The sequence below is a fragment of the Lontra canadensis genome, unplaced genomic scaffold, assembly GCF_010015895.1.
Source record: "Lontra canadensis isolate GAN:19392208 unplaced genomic scaffold, GSC_riverotter_1.0 scaffold91, whole genome shotgun sequence".
Taxonomy (NCBI): Eukaryota; Metazoa; Chordata; class Mammalia; order Carnivora; family Mustelidae; genus Lontra; species Lontra canadensis.
Genome location: NW_022631085.1, coordinates 4,004,713 through 4,026,414, shown reverse-complemented (window position 1 = coordinate 4,026,414; position 21,702 = coordinate 4,004,713). Strand labels below are relative to the sequence as shown.

The window sequence follows — 21,702 nt, the reverse complement described above, 5'->3', positions numbered from 1 at the left end:
CTTGACACAAATTAGGAAATTGAAGAACGACTTCTGAAAGTCATATATCAATACAGAACATGGACTGCTTGACAATGTAGCATCCATGGATTTTAAAAAGCACTTGGGGGCACCTCAGTCCGTTAAGCATCCAAGTCTTGGTTTTTGGCTCAGGTTGTGATCTCAGGGTTGGAAGATTGAGCCCCACGTCGGGCTCCACCCTCCGTGCAGCTCTATTCTGAGATTCTCTTCCTCCCTCCTTCTCCTTCCCCCTCTGCTCCCCCACCCCCACTCATGCATGTGCTCTAAAATTAAAGAAAAATACAGTAAAATCCTTTAAAAATAAATACATAAAAGTACTCTACACATTCGCTTTTCCCTAGAAAAACACCACCATCCTTTAAATCAGAACTGATGTCCCACCACTCATGCGTCTAGCACCAGCCGCCGTCTCCAGTTAAAGCATGTCAACTCAAGTATGTTTGTGTCGTGGCTGAATTTACTTAACCCACTTTTGCATAAAACTACTTTATGATTTTAATAAAGAAAAAGAGGACTGTGTGTTAGCAGCTTCCCTGGGACTCACGTGGAAAGCTCCACGGAGCCCATTCGTCCCAGCAAGCTCGTGGACAGTGCCTGGGGCCGGGCTGGGGCCGCAGTCAGAGGCCTTCAGCCACAGGGGAAGAACAAGCCAGGCTTGCTTCTAAGGCTACGAACGGATTCGTCAGAATCAGTCCCACAGCAAGACGGTGCACGGCTCTACGGCAGACTCGGGGTAATAGTTCACAGGCCTGAATCACAATGACGTCATACTGACTACCATTAAAAAGAAAAAAAAGAAAAAAGAAGAGAAGAGAAGAGAGAAAAGAGAAAAGAAAGTAACATGCTTTCTATAACTAATTCCCCCTCAAGACTTGATTTGGGAGTCAAACTGCCCAGCTTCTACTTTTAAGTGATAAAAGAGAACGGAAGAGATGGCGAATGTTATAATGCAGGCAGAGGCAGGAAAACTGAAGAAGTCGGCCTACATAGAGCCAAGGGCATCTCCTACTCCACCCTGAGCCACTGGTCAATCCAAGGTCCGAGAGAGGGCTTCTGGGTAGAGCAGGTAGAAAATAATCCCCACTGACTACACGGCACATTTCATGAGAATCCTCAAAGGAGGGGGTTGGAATGCTGCGTGGTGTGCCCTCCGCAGCTCACAACTGGTCGCCTCCCGCTGTACACACTCTCCCCACAAACCCGCTCCCCGGGGAACATGTCAGGTGGCCCGGGAGTCACAGGCGAGGAGCAGAAGGCACACTGATGGGGGCACGTTCTGTCTCTGGCTCAAGCAAGAGCGCCCTTGGCATTCACTGTGGCTGCCGGAGAGCTGGGGCCCACCCTGTCCTTGGTTCTCTCGATGCCTTGACTGAATGCTGTTTGGGTTATTTAAGGACCGGGGGTAGGGGTGGGTGGGGGGGGGTGGGAGTGTGACAGCTTCATGAGTTAAAAGATTTTAATGAAACAGTATGAGCCGGGTGGCCCAGTCATTCTGGGGAGGGACAGTCATCGCAGGCCTGCGGGACCGCCATGTCCCCTCTCTGGACCACTGTTCCTTCTGAGGTGCTCTCCACACTGGCTGCAGGGCGAGCATCCAGCACTGGGGGGTTGCAATAGTGTGCACGTGTGTGGGGAGACTAGAGGGGAAAACTGCATTTGTCCAAATAACCCTGGAAAATGTCCTCTGGAAGGTGCCGCCTCGGCCTCCCTCGTGGTTGTGCCTCCCGCCTGGTCGGGACACGCTGTGTTCCTTCCTCTCGCACACACCAGAGGCAGAAGGCAGCTTGCACGGGAGGCCCACGCTACTGAACACACAAGCATGCGCCCACACCACGGCCAGAACGTGAGGTCTGACAGTCACCTGCGGAAGGAGATCTGTATCTCCCGTTCCATCTCCGACTCACTTGGGTGCACACTTTCACTGACTGGAGTGACAAGCAAAACCAGTCTCGCTACCAAAAGAGTAACTCCTCCAAATGAGTACGTTTGAATCCACCCGAGCTGAAAAATGGCAATGATGCAACTGCGACTGGAACCCAGGGACTGTACGATCCACGCCTTGGGCCTGTCCTCCCATCACACACACACCCAGGCCAGTTCTCGGAAGACAAGGGGCGTGCTTCAGTCATTTCGCGTCACCAGTGACATTTCTGCAGGAGACGGTATCTAACAGGGCTAGTTCCCGTGGTTTCTCAACAGCCCTGCGCCCACAATCATGGCAAGCCACTGAATAAGCAGCACTGAACTTCCTAGGGCATGGACTTGACTACTGGAGATCGGGGAGGAAACGTTAAATAATTAATCTGATCATTTAAAACATTTTAATATTAAAAGAGATGTATTATAGAGGGGAATTTTTAAAATTTGTGACAATGGTTTAAATAAAACAGGGGACTACACAGAAATTCCAACGGCTCCTTTCTCTCTCCTTCCACCCCACCCCCGCCCCCAATGCCCTTGAGCGTTCCTACCTGCTCTCCTTTGGTGTTAGGGGTATTTAGTGGAAGTTCAGAGATTTAAGAATAATGTTCTCCTGCAGAGGCCCTTTGTAATAAATATTAGCTGAATGAATGACCAATTCTCTTTTCTGGGAGAGTGAGAATATCAGAGGAGGAAGAAAGCCTCACTTGCTCTTCTGGGCGGCAAGGAGCTGAATGTAATATACACACAGAGCCGTTTACACAAGACAATTTTACTCTAGATTTGTAAGGGACATTCACGGAGTTCTAAGGAGTTCTCTACAGTTAGAAGCAGTCAAAAGCAGTCGTGGAAAGAGCTGACTGGTACGAGAAAAGGGTAACGCAATATGTGTTTTTCCAGCAAAGGGGCCAGAAATGGATGTACTGTGGATAAGCAAGTAGAGGCAGGGGCAGCCCACGCTGTGCGGATGTGCTCTCACGGTTCCAATCAGTCTGACTGCAAGGGGTTCTAACCCACAGGTGTGTGGATACGATGGGAAGGTGGGAATCCTGTCCTGTAAGCTCACACCCCGGCCCCCACTGACTTGACCCGTGTTCCTGGGCTGGGGGGAAGGTCCCCCAGCATCAGTCAGCTCCCGTGACTGGTCTGGACCAGGGCCTGGGAGAACTGGGGGCAGTAGGGGCCCTGTGCACCAGAGCGGCAGTGAGCATGTGCTAAGCCTACGTCCCACGCGGGGCACACTGCTGATGCCACCCTCTGCCACCCTCACAGTATAGAGGGGAAAAATGAAACCTGCTGACTGACTTGCCCAAAGCCTGGGAGCTTCTACGTGGAGAGGAAGTGCATTCAGTCACTCTACCAACCGAGGAAAATGATGTCAGCAAAGCGGCCGCACACTGGCCACCTACGCTTACTTTTCTCGGAAGCAGGGAACACGGGGCCACGGTGTCAGTTCCTTCTTGTGCCTTCTTCAGCAGACAGTCCACAGACTGGCAGGGAATGTTCTGACTACATGAGAAGGGGGTTAGAGATACTCATATCCTTTGACCTAGCAATTCCTCTTTTAGGAAACCAGCCCATGAGAACAATCTGAAATGAGAACTGATTTTTTTTTTTTTTTTTTTTTTTTTGCACGAAGAGGTCTGGAGATCAAAATGTACACACGTACATTTAAAAAAACCACAGGGGTGCCTGGCTGGCTCATTCGGTAGAGCATGAGACTCTTGATCTCAGGGTTGTAGGTCCCGGCCCCACACTGGGTATAGAGAGTACATAAAAATAAAATCTTAAAGAAAAAAAACAACACAAAACCATAAACAAACCTCCTAAATGTTCTACCGTAGGGTAACAGCTAAGTAATCTGGTATTCATAGTCACTAAAAATTATGCTTTTCAAGGGGATAATAACCAAACAATAGATGATCAGTAAATCCTCTGGCTAGTTATCTGGACAAAGTAACTTGAATGCCTAGTTCACAAGTTATGACACAGATGCACTCATACAAGTAGGGGCTGATCACCCAGTATATGTGAGCTGCTACTTAAGGCACTGAAAATCTATTTAGAATCAAAATCTCTGCCGTGTTCTATGGGTATGTTCACTTTGAGATAATTCACTGAAAGGTACATTTATGTCAGATGCACTTTTCTATACATACGTTAAACCTCAATTTTAAAATTAAAAAAAAAGGTCAAATCTTGACTCCCCGGAGTTTACATTCAAGGGGAAGACACAGACGCTAAATCAAAAACCGAAAATACACCATGTCTGCGTAGCACTATGGAGAATGAGCAAATAAAAATACAGAACACCCAGGTAAAGCTGAATTTCAAATAAGCACCAGAGCATTTTTTAGCGTTAGTACATTCCGTACACTACTTGGGACACATTTACGCAAAATCTGGCAAGCCTGTTTACCGACAAGTGTCATTACAGCAAAACTCCTTCCTGTTGGAGTAAATAACTTCATGCTTCTAAGGAAGACACAAAAAGGAGAAACTATAAGAGAATAAACCAATCACTGTGACTATGGAAAAATGCAAAGCTCTGGGGTAGCAAAACAGACTTCCGTGAAGAACTACACAACAAACTGGGGCAACTATTCGCAAAAACAAAACTCAGAATTAATCTCTTTAGGTGTCCACTTCTTCTGGGCAATGAAGGGGTAAAATCATACATGCATTTCACGTTGTTATGAAGATTTTAGAATAGCGTCTAGAACCTAAGAACTAATGGCTTACTAAATACTGAGAATAAATAATACTCATAATAAAAGTATACTTACAAAATCATTAAGAACACACAATTCACAAAATAAGAACCAATGAAGCTTCTCACAGTAAGTCTAGGGCTGCTCTGACAATGTTTACACTGAAATGAGCGACATCCTCCCAGGGTTAAGACCCCCAGGCACTTACTAATCACAAAGGGGGAAGCTACAGGGGAGAAAGGGAGGTCACCTTTAACCTGCTTGCCTAACAAAACGCCAGTAATTGTTTAACAAACGAAGGCCACATGCCTCTGGACATGATGTGCTGAGAACACATCACCTACATAGAGGCACTCCCACCGAAAGTACTTCCTCTAAATCTCCATGGGACAGACAAAGCTCACAGAAGGACCCTGCAAAACAATGGGCCTAAGCTCTTCAAAAATTGCCCACGTCATGAAAAACAAAAACAGCGTGGGGACTGTTCTAGATTGAAGAACACCGAAGGGCCATGGAGACGAAATGCATGATTTTTACTGGATCTTGGATCAAAAATAAAAATAAAAAAAAAAAACCGTAAGAGACATCAACTAGGACATTTGGGGAAATTGAACTATGGCCTGAACATGAGACCAAACCACTACCACAAATATCCTACAACAGAGAATATATATACACATGCTGATATATGTATATATTATGAATGTGTGTGCAATGTGTATGTACACACGTGTGTGCACGTCTGTGTGTGCACATGGAGTGAGGGGGAGATAGAGCAGATATGAGAAAGTTGCTATCTTATCTATGGGTTTGAAATTTTTCAAAATAAAAAGTTGGAGAAAATGATAAAATGCATGAGGTCCATTTGTAAAGAAAAAGAAAACAAAGAAAATGTATCTTCCCTCAGTAATCAAAGAACTGCTGATAACATTAAAAAAAACAACACTGTATGGATTATAAACTGATATAATCTTTGCACAGGGCAATCTGACAATATGAGAAATTCTGATTTTAAAACTTTTTTTAAAACAAAAATCATGGGGCTTCTGAGTGGTTGGTTAAGCATCTGACTCTTGATCTCAGCTCGGGTTTTGATCACAGGGTCATGAGTTCAAGCCCCATGTGGAAAAAAAAGAAAAGAAATAAAAGGAAAAAAAATTATGTCATAGACAGGCCAAGTGAAATTCCAGAGAACTGTAATTCTGCATTTGGAGCTCCTTCTTCACACAACATTCTTGTGCCCAAAGAGGTTCTGAGAGTGTTAATTACAGCATGATAACTGAAATAAAATCTAAAAATTCTATAACAACCGTACTGTTGGGTAAATTATAGTATATTGACCTGATGACTTATTTAACTAATGCAGCCAGTTTTCACAGAGTTAAAATAACTTGAAAAAACTTCTCACAACTATTAATGAAAAAAGCAAAGCCTAAAGTTCTGTCCATAGTATGATTATACCCACACAAGATAAAGAGGCAAAATATAGGAAGAAAATAGACCAGAAGGTCATCATGATTATTTCTAAGTGACTACTTTTTTTTATTCTGTGGGTGTGCTGTGTGTCTCTCCTCCGTTTTCTACAATGAGCATGTATTCATTTTATTTTTTGAAGTATTTTTTTTTAAAAAGATAAAAAAATTGGCATTCTTAGACCTGAAACAGTGAAATTTTTGTTTCTGTCATTACCCGGTCAGATGATCTGAAAGCTGAGTGCAGGGAACACAACAGGCTCATATTCCTACGTAGTGCTGTCCTCTGTGATAACTAGGAGAGAGCCCTACTTAAAAAAGAAAACTTTTTAACTAACCGTGGTACAGCAGAGCTTCTAAAAATTATAGAGGAAGGTTATGAGTTATGAGTAAGTTCACACATATCATTACTAATAACGCTGAAATGCTATACTCAAAAGGACTGATTTAATGCCAGCCAAGACCAAAATAAATGCAGTCCTCAGATTTTATTTAATTAATTTGATGTCTGGCTATAGCTCAACCGCAAAAATCCTAATCGAGGCACAACCAAAATTCCACAATTCATTTCATTTATGACTACCGGCTTAAGAGATCACAAAGTGAATGGAAATCCCGCTGTCATTTCTGAATGTATGCCATCAACATTTTAAGCTGACGATTTCTAACTTCTGAGAGAATTTAAAAATTACTCTTGGAAGTAAACTGTTCTGAGAATAGTAAAATTATCTGGGGAATCCAGGAGGTAAAAATTCCAAAGAATAAGCTAAATTACAAATAAGTAAAAATTACTCTGAAATAATTACATAAAACTTGTAATAAAATAAACCACTTAGTGGACTTGGCCCTCCTGAGCCTCAACTCTCGAGAAAGCCATCTTCCACTGAGAAGGAAACCTCTCCTGGCAGGCCATAAACTGCCAAAGAAACAGTAAACAATGTGTCAACCCAACTGTTTGACCTCACAGATTAGCCCCGGATGTGGGAACTACACAAGGACACCAGCAGAGAGATGGGCTCAGACTTCCAGCCCGCACCTAGGGAACGCCCCCATTAAGCTAGCCATGCTGCCATCCCACAGAAAAAATGAACAGTATGCACCTAAGAGTTACTGAATCGGGGGGTGGAGAAAAGGGGAAGAAAAGGCTATATTCAAAAAATGTGATTTAATGCATTATTTAGTAACTTTTTCCTGGGTTACAAGAGATTATTTGGAACTGTTGTCACAAATGGTAAAGCAATAATGTAACTTTCAATCCACTTTCATGGCAATGAATATTTGGGGGACGGCAATTTTAAACCCTTAAACCCACCCATCGCATAAGAGCTATCAAACAGATATCAAATTATAAACGCTGATCATTATTGTTATGATTTAAAACTCACAAACATGAAGCTTGGTCAAATATCATCAATCTCAAAGAGCACCTGAAAAGCATTTTTATTTATAATATTAACTATACCATTGAAGTGTTAGGATAAAATGTATTAAAGCAAATTACAGAGAATCTTACAGCAAGAGCAAACAAACAAGCCTACAGAAGCTAGCTTTTCAGGCAGAAACCCGTTTCACATGAAAAAGTGGCTTTTTTAACCCTTGGCAGGGGTATATGTATTTTTCTAAGGAATAGAGATTCTGGCAGTGAATTTCTTTAGTAAGGAAGAATATGGTTAAGCGTCCTTGTTACTTCTGACCCCCTAAGAAATGGGCTTCACTACTCCCCAGAGTTAAGACACACAACTAATGACACTAACATATTCCTGAATTTTCTTTCAGCTGAAAAGTCTAAGTCCTCATCCAGAGCCAATAAAGTAACAAAAACATCCCAACAAAACAATGACAAGAAAAACTAGTAGAAACATTTCTATTCAGAGGAGATTCCCAGAAATTCAACGATTTCTAATTTAGCCTACTTGGTGTTGCCACAGGACATTTCAACCATCTCTGAGGCCTAAGACTCTTCCCTAGAGCAGAGAAGCAGCAGCAGAGGGCTGGGGATACGTTAATTTGTGAGGAAAAGAAAAGGTCAGGGCCATTTCCAAACTGTGGGGGTAATAATGGGTTTCACCAAACAAATGTCAACAAAAACTGCAGGAAAACAGATATTCTCCTAAAACTATAAAATGTCACCCAGGGTAACTCTTAATACATACACCATAGCCAATTGTGTTTCTATCATTTTCACAAATTCTAGAAGAAAATGAAGGCTGGGAAAACTATCTACTTAGGGATAATTAAGTCCCTGTGTAGAACCACGAATGAAGTAGGGATTTATGGAAATTCACTTTCTAAAAGCACAAGAAGAAAGATTAATCTGTATGATGTGAAGAAGAGGAAAAAAGATGGATCAAGGCAAGCAAATACGGCTTAGTTAAAATGACAAAGGAGGAAACCCAAACCTACTGTTGGACTTAGTTTTTCTTTCTTTTTTTTTTTTTTAATAGATCCTTTTTCTCCCCCTTCTGGTTTTATTGATGTAATTGACATATAACATTGTATATACTTAAGGTTTCTTAATCTATCATTCTGCTTTTCCAAAGACCACAGGAGGTCACTGCATTTGAAGCCTTGGGTCTCCAATGACCACCTCAGAGGAGGACCACAGCACACCCCACAGTTACCACCCCTCCCTCTGAGACTTAGCTATGCAGACAATGCTTATCATCTAGCCAAGTTTGCCTGTCTGTTATGATAAACCAGGAAGGAGGAAAGCTGAGAGAAGAAAATAAATCTATACACAGAGCAGAAGAGGTAGAAAAGAACTGAACCACAAAGGAAAAAAATCTATTTGTCAATTTAAAAGTTCTGAACTCCACCCAATCGGGAGGTTGGGCAATAAAGGTAGTTTCTGGATCACCGCCCATGTCAAAAATCAGATCACAGGTTCTTACTCTTATTTTATCCCCAATCTATACAAGAATTTCCTTTAAACTGTACAATGGTCTTCCCTTATTTTAACAAAAAATTTAAATATTCACTGCAGCTCTCAGACGATAAGCACAGAGCTTGCTTATCTCCACGAGTTAACACAGGGTGATAAGTCCAAGGTCCTACTATCTTTTAAAGGTCAAGGATGAGATAGCTTGGCCTGTTCTAGCGACATGGTCTATACCCCTAACACCCTGCTCAGAAATGAATGCTGTTGTTCACAAAGGAGGAGGGAAAGAGAGTCTAGTCACATTAACACAAATATATTCCTGTTGCTGAGAAAAATCCCAAGCCACATCCTATTTGATAGTTCATTAAAAAAATAAAATTTCTGGTCTAGCAGCAGATGAAATACATTAGTCAGAGAGGGCAGCTAATAAACACATCACACGTAACATCAGCTTGAATCAATGCACTGAAATCAAAACAAAAATGAGATCGAGACTTCTCGGTTCTTCTCTGCCGCTGTAGTTACTACGTTTAACAGATTCAAGTTGAGATCCATGGACCGGAAGGGTTAAATGCATCTAAAAACTAATCCTGAAAAACCTTCAGGGTCTAAAAAAAAAAAAGCGATTTTCTTTTTTCCTTTTGGAACGCATAAATTTAAAAGCCATTAACTGTGTACAAAACCCAGTAAGACAAATAATTTTGTCTCCCACTCTGTAGGTAAAAGCAACCCTTCAGCTGGGCCAGGCCCATGCTGAGCGGACACTAGTCATCCCCTCAATCATCTACACCAATCCTCCGAGGCCTGGGACAAAGCAGATACTGGGAATGGGGCGTCCCTGATGTGCTACAGGTGGGTAAAGATTGTAGAGCAAAGATTCTAGAATGGATTCTGTCATTAATCATTATAATTGAACGCGGGATATCCTATAAAATCCTGTATTTACTACACACCTTGTGATAGACCCTACAGTCTATGTTATGACCCAACTTACATGGCTGTGACTGATACATGTTTGAGGTAGTTCAGAAAGAGCAAAACCAATAGCTTGGCCTCAAGGCACTGCTTGATGTGGCCCTGCCCAGCGCACAGCTCCCCTCTCTCCTGCTCCCTCCCGTGCTTCGGCTTCGCTCGCCTTCTTCCCGTTCGTTCGTTGAACTGAACATGGCAGCCTTGCTCTCTCTGGCCACTGAGCCTTTGAAAAAGGTGCTCTGTCTTTCTAGAACACCCCTCCCCAAAGTCACAAACCTCGTACTCAACTGTTCCTTCACTGTTGAGCTCGAAATTCTATTTCTCGGAGAAGCCCACCCTGAGTACCCTGGAGTAGCTCTGGGTCTCCTGCTCTGCTCTCTCATATAGCACTTTCCACACTTTGACTAATTTAATTTCTCCTCTCCCACTGGACCAAAGAAACTCCGTGAGGTTGGGGCAAATGTCGCTCACCCCTGTAGCCTCAGCGGCTAGGCCAGTGCCCAGCATATACGCACTCATTCAGTAAATCTCTGCATGCTTAGTGTGTCGGGTGCTGTTCTAGGCTCTGGGGACCTTTCATGAGCCTTAGATTCTATTAAGGGGAAACAGATGGGGGGAAAGGGGTCTAGACAAAATGAAAAACCAAACAGTCACGGTGCTTTGGAGAACAGTAAGGCAAGGAAGGGGGCAGGGATGGAAGTTACTTTTTTTTTTTTTTTAATAAGAGACTCTTTTTTTTTTTTCTTTTTAAAGATTTTATTTATTCATTTGACAGAGACCACAAGTAGGCAGAGAGGCAGGCAGAGTTGTGGGGGGGGAGCAGGCTTCCTGCTGAGCAGAGAGCCCAATGCGGGGCTCGATCCCAGGACCCTGAGACCATGACCTGAGCCGAAGGCAGAGGCTTTAACCCACTGAGCCACCCAGGCGCCCCGAAGAGTTACTTCTAAATGGAGTGAGGCAAGGCGAAACATCGTGAGGAATTTCTGAGCTATGATTTACAGGAGGTGAGGTCAAAGTGTGAATCAGCAAACGTCTTAAGAAAGAGCTGGGTGAGGAAGGAGCCAGTGGAAAGGCCTGCAGCAGAAGTGTGCCTGGGATAATAAGCACACTGGACACTCAGTAATCCTGTTCTATATAAATGAAATGGCTCAAAAAGAGCTACATAGGGGCACCTGGGTGGCTCAGTGGGTTAAGCCTCTGCCTTCGGCTCAGGTCATGATCTCAGGATCCTAGGATCGAGCCCCGCATCGGGTTCTCTGCTCAGCGGGGAGCCTGCTTCCTCCTCTCTGTCTGCCTCTCTGCCTACTTGTGATCAATCTCTCTCTGTCAAACAAATAAATAAATAAAAATCTTAAAAAAAAAAAAAGAGCTACATAAAGCTGGGGCGTCTGGGTGGCTGAGTTGTTTAGCGTCTGCCTTGGGCTCAGGTCATGAGCCTAGGGTTCTGGGATCGAGTCCTGCATCGGGCTCCTTGCTCAGTGGGGAGCCTGCTTCTCCCTCTCCCTCTGCCTGCTGTTCCCCCTGCTTGTGCTCTCTCTTACTCACTCTCTCTGTCAAATACATACATATAAAAATGAAAAAAAAAAAAAAAGCCACATTAGGTCAAACTGTTAACTATCACAGCTGTCGAGGTGAAGCGAAGTCTTCATCATAGAACTCTTCTGCTGGAAGTAACATGCCATGTGGTCCACGGAACTACTGTCCTTACAGAAGACATTTGAGGGGACCCTATCCCCTCAAACCCGTGTCACTGTGTTGGTCGAATTCTAAAACACATACATGCTCCTGACTCTTAAGGCTCAGACATAAGCATTTCATACATAACCTGAACCCGGGTATGTGCAGATGTCCGCTTCCTCTGTAAACCATGTCCCCATGAAATGGCTGTAAGTCACCTGAGGTGGCGAATTCTAAGGTACGCTTCCCTGCCGTTAGATCCCTAGGATTGACAACCCAGCTCAAATATGTGTACAAGAACGTATTTTATTGCCAATTTAATGTTTCTTCAGGGGTTTTTTATAGAAAAAAGAAAAAGAAAGTAGAGCCAAAATGAGTAACAGAAGAGGATTGTGTTCACATCCCATGGGAAGTTATTATAAAGAAGCAGCAGAAAAATTATCCTTATAGTCGGTGAAAGCACGCCAGAAAGGCCTGCAAAAGACATGAAAACTGTACCTAATATTTTGAAAGGAATTGAAGGAGTTTAAGAGCACGATATAATACGTAAGGACACAATCACAAGCAGAAAACTCAGAAATGAGGCAATAGTACTCAAAAGAACAGAACTCGGGAAAGAATCAGATACAGAAGAAATGCTTTCATAAGTGAAGGCTAAATCAGAACACAAAAATGAGTGAATGCAGTATGTCTCAGGAGAGAGAAGATGAAAAGGAGGAAAGATTTTAAACCAAAAAGAAACACAGAGATTAAATATGATACAGAAGAAATGTGACACAGAAGACAGGTTTAAAAAAAAGAAAGAAAGACCCAAATGGGTTTAAGTTCACACAGACAAAAACAAAAGCAATGGAAAAGAACAATGCTCAAAATTATAATTTAAGACAACTTTGCTAAAGGAACCAAAAAAAAGACTCAGTATTTACAGCACAGTGAAAAAACACACCACACACCGGGGAAAACAGATCTCAGACAACTAGACTAGAAAAACACATTCTAATAAAACTAGTGGACATTAAAGCAAAAAAATCTCCTAGGCAGCCAGACACAAAGAATAAGTCATTTAGAACAGGGAAAAAAAAAAAAAATCAGCTTGCCCTGAACTCTGAGAGCAGCATGTCACACCGGAAGTAAACGAATACCATACTTAAAATACTAACGGAAGAATATTTGAACCAATGCTCTTTTGTACACAAATATGCATCTAACTAAACTGGCTTTCAAGTATAAAAGCTAAAGACAAACCAACATGCAAGAATTCTGCGACATTCTTCCCACGACTTCCTAAAAGCCACACCTGAGAACAAGCTTCAGACAAGCACACTGAAGGAGCATCACCGTTAGGTACGCGCGACATTGTGTGGGCGCGACAGGGAGAGTCACCTGTAAAACTAAAACTGATCGATGGTTATGGGGAACAGAGTATCATGCAGAATGGCTGTTTGCTCTGACTGTGCAGATGCCGTATGGGTACTAGACTAGAAAAAGAAAAGGTGAAAACAAGGGAGGACATGAGAGCAGAAAAAGAGGACTGCCCTCCTTGTACTTGGTGAGTAAAAGGGTATTTCTTCAAATCAGATGCAGTGAAGAGTGAAGGCAGGAAAAGTAACAGATTAGTAGCTAATTTCAATATCGCCCACAGTAGGAAGCTAATAGGCAATGACTAAAAATAGGCCAGATAGGGGCACCCGGGTGGCTCAGATGGTTAAGCATCTGCCTTCGGCTCAAGTCATGATTCCACTGTCCTGGAATCAAGCCCCACGTTGGGCTCTCTGCTCAGCGGGGAGCCTGCTTTTCCCTCTCCCTCTGCCCCTCCCCCTGCTTGTGTTCCCTCTCTGTCAAATAAATAAATAAAATCCTTAAAAAGTAAAATAAAATAAAATAAAAATAGGCCAGCTAGAAATATTACATAGTGTTATTGCAGCAGAATGTAAAATGGCCAAAAATTCTGCCTTCTTTTGACACGCACCCTTTGCATATGGCTTTCCTGCTCTTTCCATCAAGAGTGTATTGTGCCTGGGTGGCTCGGTCATTCATTAAGCCTCTGCCTTCAGCTCAGGTTATGATCTCAGGGTCCTGGGATCGAGCCCCTTGTCGGGCCGAGCAGGAAGCCTGCTTTCCCCCTCCCACTCTCCTTGTGTTCGTTCTCTCTCTCTCTGTCAAATAAATAAATAAAATCTTAAAAAAAAACCAAGGAGTGCATTTACTTCTCCCTTTGAATCCAAAATTGTCATGTGACCTGCTTTGGTTAAAGATATATTAACAAGAATAGTGCACACAAAGGAAACTAACAGATGATAAAACAAGGAGGCAGCTACGAAAACACAGTGGGATTAGAATATGGTAGCCCTCAGAACAAAAATGTTAAGCTGCGCTAAACACATACACACACACGCACACGCACACACACACACACACCCCAAACAAAATCTAAAAACATACTAATTAAAGGAGAAGGAATAAATAAAACAGACCATAAAGAGAAAGACTATCCCTATAAAAGCTTGTGCATATACATATATGATAAATAATGACAGAATTGAGGAGGTTTTAAAATAGCTATCAGATTGTACATCCCTCAAAGGAAACACTCTAAGCTCAAAAGAAATGAAAAAATATATATATTAAACTGTCACGTTGCTGCTAACTGCATTGGTTTGGTTATTCTGAGACTGCTGGTATGTATTATGGGCAAATGCAAATGAATAATTACATGGTATTCTATTTCTACCATTCCCAGTATCACTGAGAACCAAGATTCTTGGTATCGGAAAAAGAAGATATATATATGTTAGACAGACAGAGGTTAAATAAAAAACTTGTAGTCCTAATATTGAATAAGAAGTAGCAGTTTGAACTCACGATGTATGATCTGAAAGAGGGAGAACAACAAAGAGAAAATAAATTTTCTTAGCTCTATTAAAGGCTCAGAAACAATGACCAACTCAGTACTGTGAGCACTTGAGCACCCAGACTGTGGTCTTGAAAACAGTATTTTCATGAAAAGTAACCAGAGCTCCCTGGAGAAGTGCTGATTCCAGGTCTACAACAGAAAATGTCCAATGAGCCTTGGATCATGTTATCATACCACAGGACAAGTAAAAAGGACTGAGCCATCCTACAGAGGCTCTCCCTTGCAAAGCTGAGACCACTGGATCATCATCAAGGGTCAAAACGGCCACTGATTACATCACACTGAAGATACTGACAAGCCTTACAGCCATGAGTTCATAACGATACTAAAACAAAATGACTAACTTACTGGTCACCATGGAGAATTCTAGTAAATTCACTAGCTTTTTCAAGAAGCAATAAATGAAAGGGAAGAACCAAATATATACTCTGCTTTTCCTATCCTCATCGCAAGTCACAGAGGAGAGAAGTCAGAGCTTCTCTCTACAGATGCAGAAGAGAAATAGAAAAGGAATGCTGGAATTACAACATCGCCATATACCAACCACTAATGAAATAACAGGTCTAGGTTAAAGAGGAGGACACGAGGGCACCTGGGGGGCTCAGTGGGTTAAGGCCTCTGCCTTCCGCTCAGGTCATGATCTCAGGGTGTTAGGATCGAGTCCCGCCTTGGGCTCTCTGCTCAGTGGGGAGCCTGCTTCCTCCTCTCTCTGCCTGCCTCTCTGCCTACTTGTGATCTCTGTCAAATAAATAAATAAATCTTAAAAAAAAAAAAAAAAGAGGAGGACACAAGAATACGTAACACAACACAAGGGGATACAATTGGTAAAATGAGGACTACAGGAACCTTCAGACAAATGACCCTGTTTTTTTTTTTTTTTTCAACAAATGAAGAGGAAGAGTCTGTAAGAGAGACCTGTAGATTAAGTGACACAAGAGACATTTCAACAAACAGCATGTGTGGCCCTTACATGGATCTTGACTCAAACAGAAAAAGTCATGATGTTTCTAAGATAACTGGACATTTTAACAGTAAGTGAATATTTGAGGATATTAAGATAGAACTTATTTTTTAAGAGCAATAATACTGTGTCTGTGTTTAAAAAAAGAATCTGTCTTGGCAGCATACACAATGGAAAAAAATATATATATGTTTTTTTTTTTTTTAAACCAGTGATTATGATATGGTATCTAGAACATGCTTCAAAGTAAGACAAAAAGGGAGAGAGTGGGTATTAGCAGAGACAGAACAGGATTGGCCGTGGTAGTGGCTAAAGAGCGAGGGGTGAGGGTACAGAAGGATTCATTATGATACTGTTCTTTTTTTTTTTTTTTAAAGATTTTATTTATTTGACAGAGACACAGCAGCAGAGGGAAGAGGGAGAAGCAGGCTTCCCCCTGAGCAGGGAGCCTGATGCAGAGCTTGATCCCAGGACCCCAGGATCATGACCTGAGCCAAAGGCAGACGCTTAACGACTGAGCCACCCATGTGCCCCATATTGTTCTGTCTCTGCTGGGTTATCTTTAAAAGTTTTCTGCAATTAAAAAGTTCACCCAGACAACCAGACCACAGGAGCTTGCGTCAGAGAGCCTATAAGAATTTTCTATGGCCCAAGACTCACCATGGTATTGGCCTCTCCAGTAACAATGCTGCAATGCATTTCCCTTCAGTTTTCCAGTCTAGTTCCCCAAAGAGCTTAATTAACTAAGGTAAAAGATTTGTCAAAACGTCATTTTCGCTCTTTAGCTCTCCCAAGAGCTGTTAAAACAACACACTTTGGCAAACCAAAGCATTCCCTTTTCTTTTTCACATGAAAAAGGAAAATAGAGCACTTGATGTGCAATACACTAAATTCCTCCCCCTACCTCCGCAGCCAGAATAATCCAGGCGAGGCCTGAGCATCAGCTAAGACACCCCAACCAGAATCTGGCTCCCCTGGAACATGAGTACTTGTGGGACGTAGGAGTTCAAGTAATAAATGGGAGTCATCACATCCCCCAAATCGAGCTTTTGCAGCTGTATTCTGAGAGCAAACCAGGGTCGCCAAACAATTCGGTGGCCTACAGGTCCCATCCCCTGTCGATGCTCCAGCACAACAAACATGCGATGTGCGGCAAAACCTGGACAGAGTCACATGTCAGTTAAGGGAGCACATGGAGCGACTGACCCTTTGTGCGCAGCCGCAGAGAAATCCTGCTGCTTTCCATGCGGAATTTCTATTAAATATGACATAGGGGCAAAGGTAAAGTCGTCCAGCAGGAGAGAGTGAGAAAAGCCCGACACCAACATTGTAAGAAGATCTACCGCCATGGACGCCACTTACACTCCAGGAAGAAACACGGAGAACTCAGTCGGGTGCTGGCGATGAGGCGGATGGAGCTAAGACACCACCAGGCAGTTTCCTCCCACCAGGAATACACAGGACAGTCAGAGAAAGAAAACTAGCACCTTTCCTCCAACCCCAAATGTATAGCTGAGCTAAAAATAAAGAAAAAGAAATCCTAGGGGGTCAGAAATCAGAGAACTTAAAGCCCGGGGTAAAGGAGAGAAGCAGCAAAGGCGGTGCTGGGGGGCTGAGACCTGGGCCGAGACCACCCAGAAGCCACACAAAGGCCCAGACGTGCACAGGTGTGCAAGGGGCAGAAGGCTGGACCCAGAGCCCCACGCCGAGCTGGGCACACAGAAGAGCTGCCTTCTCACAGGGAAGGCTGGGGATGGAGAGCAAGGGTCTCGTCTCATGGAGTCAAAGAACAAATCTCGGGGACGAAGGAGAGTGGGTAAAGCTGTAGGGTTTTAATCTGCGAGGATATAGGAGGAAAAAAAAAAACAGGCTCTCAGGAGTGAGAGGGGTCCCCAACAGGGTTGCCACCATGAGCCTCCAGTGACAGTCTCTTAATTAGAACTGACCAGGAAGCCTGCGGTCTTATCATTCCTGCGGTGGTTTGGTTTGGGTAAGGACTGGTGATAACATCTTTAATGGCTTACTTCTTTCTAGGGTCTGGTTATTCTTTGTTGATCACAGGTGACTGTCATAAAAAAGACCACCTCCCCACCCACACCCCAACATATACACCTAGGGCGGGGTGGTCTGGTGTGCTCCCTTATCTCTAGTTTCTTTACATCTCCACATTTTTGGGATTTCTGTGAGCTTGATTCTGAAGCCCCCTACTGCTCTCTCCCTACCTGACCCCGCCTGTCCCTTACTCAAGGGGACAAAGGAACTCACTAAGAGGCCCAGAGAGGTGGCAACCAAGTCTGTCCCTGCCAAAGACTGCAGCTGGGAAGAGAAGAGTCGTTGGTAAGAGAAATTATACCAAGCCTGCTCCACAAGTGGGTGTTAAGAAAAAGAACCGAGCACAGTAAATAGTAAAGATAGATTGACCAAACTCTCCATTTAAAAGACAGACGTTCTCAAACTGAAGAGATGCAAATTTTAATCTGTCATTCACAAAAGACACATCCAGAGCAACTCAGAACGGCTGAAAATAATATGAAAATGGACAATACCAGCCAAAAAAGAAAAACTTGGTAGCAACAAGTTATTTCAGACAAAACTGACCTCTGGGCAAAAAACAAAACAGCAAATCACCAATGAGAACAACAGCATTCAACTACCCAAAGCCAACCCTGACAGAATTACAAGGAAAAACCACAGTGTCGAAACCACAGTAGGAGTTAAAAATGAAAAACAAGAACAAAAACCCAACTGTACATTTAGAGATCAAGCAAACAAAAACAATCAGTAAATAAATAGAAGAATAGAACTACAATATTTAATAAGATGGCTCTCCTGGACATATGGAACCCTAGACTCCCCAAGTAGAAAAATTACACTTTCTTTCCAAACACTCTGGGAATTTTTGTAAAAGCGAACCAGGTTGGGGCGCCTGGGTGGCTCATGGGATTGAGCCTCAGCCTTCGGCTCAGGTTGTGATCTCAGGGTCCTGGGATGGAGCCCCGCATCAGGGAGCCTGCTTTCCCCTCTCTCTCTGCCTGCCTCTCTGCCTACTAGTGATCTCTGTGTGTCAAACAAATAAGATCTTAAAATAAATAAATAAATAAATAAATAAATAGAAAAGAACCAGGTCATAAAGCAAGACTCAGCTAATACCACAGACTATCTTAACCACCTTCTCTGACATGATGTGAACAGAGCCAGCAACTCCGTGGTGAGGACTGGGGTACAAATTAGAATAATTTTCACTTTCTCTGAGCACAGAGAAGCCTATCTTCCAGCTAACCTAAAATGAATATTGTATCTATGTATTGAGGTAACCGCTACAGGGAAGGCTGGATCCTCACACCGAACAAGGAATTATTATGACACAGTATCAAAGACAGAGCAGCTAACCACAGGAGGGAAACAAAACCAGCCCGGCCCCAGGGTCTCCTGGGAGTGCTGCAGGATTAAGGAGACAAAGGACAAAATCATTCAGGGGAGCCCAGAGACCGACCTATGTAGCTGGTTCTAACCTGTGAGTTTTATTTAAATTCTTTTTTCTCAGCCTAAGACACAGAAAACATTTCAGGAGCTGTTGTTTCCCCAGGGCAACTACCTAGTTAAGAATTCTTCGTTTTGTTTTTCCTTATCAGTAAGCGCTCAAAAAAGAGCTGAGGCCTGAAGGCAAACCAGTCTATTATCATAGCCGAGGTCCATCACTGGCCGTTTAGATAATCAAGATTCATTACCAGGTACACCTTCTTGTCCAAACATGAATTATGAAAAAAGATCTTTACTCCTAGAGGCAGCTGTTCACTGCGGCTGCTAAATTACAGCATTAAGAGGCTTCGATTTATCAAGATAAGAAGCCGAAGATTAAGCTCTAACAATCACTTTTCAAAAACACTAGCAAGCACGGCAAGGGGAAAAGTTCCCTTTATTCAAATGAGAAATCCAATGAAAATTTAGAGGGAAGTCTTTACATTCACTTAAAATACTTTACGGAAGACATTTTCTCTCCACTTACATGTAATTTCCCAAACGTTATTCCCTTAAAACGTCTCTGAAGCAGTATTAAAACTGATTATCAACTGGTTGTAAAAATTTCTCCAAGCGGGGAACATCAGCAAAGTATAGCCATCGGTGCCATTCAGATCCTGGCCTGTGACCGTGATGTGTATCTTTCCTCATTAGAATCCATTAAATCTTTCTATTACCAGACACCATGACTGTATCCTATGTATATAGAATACATATATATTATGTATTCTTTAAAATATATCCTTTATTTATATATAAATAAATATAACCCAATGTGGTCTATGTGATGGCAAGGAAGAAAGATCTAATTACATGAACAAGGACGTAAAGGAGACTTTGAACAATGACAGATTTTAAAACAGTCTATGATAGGTATTTTCCAGAACAAATACTACTAATAATTTTTTTTAAAACCAGCACATGGGGGGCTTGAAGTATTTCCCTGTTTCTACTGTCTGACGTTATCCAGAATACTTAAGAGATAATCTCCTCACAGAATTTCAGTTTGAAGACCTCTGAAGAAAGCATCCAGATTAAGTTCCTATTCCCACTCTTACTACAGATGAGGAAGGAAATGCACCAATGGATAAAGGCTGTTCTCCACTAAGAAATGAAACAGATGACGCCCTCCCCTCTGAAAGATAAGGAAGTGTCTGGGAAAGCCTGGCTTGAGGTTGGCCAAGGCCTGTCGGTGTCAGTTCTTAATACTGATAATGGTTCCGTCAACGCTGCGGTCACAAAAGGGGCACCCCCCCTTCCGAGACAGAAAGGCATGGCACCCAGTCATTCTCAGACGGCGGTCGGGTGCTCAAACACCCCATTCAAAGGGAAGTCAGTGCGGCCATCTCTGAGGAAACAGCTTCCAGGCACATGAGTGAAGGAGGTGGTGAGCCGGCTGAGTGATCACCGTGGTAGAGGACGGTCCAGCTCGGTGGGTCCAGCACACTCGAAACTGTCCCTCTTCAACACCCTTAAGGGGTGTTAAGGGGTCCTGCAGGTCAAAGGACAGGTCAGAGCTGTGCCGTGAATCCTAGCATTTGATTAGCTCGACAGACCTAAAAACAACGCTTTCCTTAAAACGTAGGCTCCACTAGGAAAAGCCTTCTGGCTGAAAAGAATAAAAGAATCCTCAACTACTATTTACTCTTATTCCATCTCAGCCCTTTCCTTTTTCGAGAGACAAGGCGCCAGTTAAAACGAGGCTGAAATGAAGAGCCTGGCCAGGTAAACCCCAGGTTCCCGGTTCTCCCAAGCCTCACCACGTGATGGAAACATTAAGGTAGAAGCTGATGATCAGAGGGTTGATAACAAGAGAAAGAAATACAGACAACACCATCTTTGATTAAAGTCAAATTCAAGGCACAAGAATTAAAAGCAGAGATGTTCAAGATACAAGCGGATGTAACGAATTTTGATCCTTTAGCTAGACAACTATCATTTTTCTAAAATGATCAAAGTCATAATCAACTGAGGATACGGCTCCACGTTCTCATCTCTCCCCAAGAAAGACCCTTTGTCTCCTCCATTCACCTCCCTGTCTGCGGAGGCTCCAGCTGGTGTGCAAGCCACCCGCCAGGCTGCGTCACTAGGACAGCCCAAAGTCGCCGACCGGCAAGAGCCCAACAGCTTTCCAGAAGCTCTCCAACAGGTACCTGTCCTTGAAACACAAACAAACGCAGGCAGCCCTGAGGCCTCTGGGCCGAACCCCCTGAAGGAGAAAGGCAGACAGAAAGGAACAAACAGTTGTGTCTCTGAAGTCCGGCTCCTGCGGAAAACCGGGGTTAGAGACGCGAGCCACATTTTCGTCAAGCCATCAACACGCACTCCCGCCGCACGTGTGCTCCCGTTTCAAGACACCTTATTGGATACCCGCTGTTGGTGCGTTACTGCCGAACTTGCCAACAACAGCACTGTAGCTCGTGCCTGGACAAAGTGTATTTGACACCGGTGCGTTCTCGGTAAGGCGCATCAGTCTTCTGGTGCTCAGGAACATGGGGCAGCATTTGGACACCGTGCCAGGGTGGTGGTGGTGGTAGGGCTGTTGCAAAAGGCACAAAACCACGGAAACCGTGGCCCTACAAAGTCCGTGAAAGGGCACTTGTTCACTGCCCTAGAGCTGCGCCGTGAAGGCCGAGTGCCGCGGTGGCCTTGCTCCA

General features: G+C 43.4%; 1 protein-coding gene across 4 annotated transcripts in view; it reads right to left on the bottom strand.

Annotated features, from left to right (window-relative positions):
- Nucleotides 1-21,702, bottom strand: part of PARN (poly(A)-specific ribonuclease) — a 153,200-nt gene that overhangs the window by 54,391 nt on the left and 77,107 nt on the right. Inside the window, exon 22 of one of the 4 annotated variants that reach the window (XM_032836269.1) lies at nt 6,967-7,040. The exons of the other annotated variants lie outside the window; for them this stretch is intronic. Coding sequence (XP_032692160.1) covers nt 6,982-7,040 — 59 coding nt within the window. The 3' untranslated portion in view covers nt 6,967-6,981. Of the gene's footprint in view, nt 1-6,966; nt 7,041-21,702 lie in introns of those variants that run through there. 4 annotated transcript variants of the gene reach the window in all.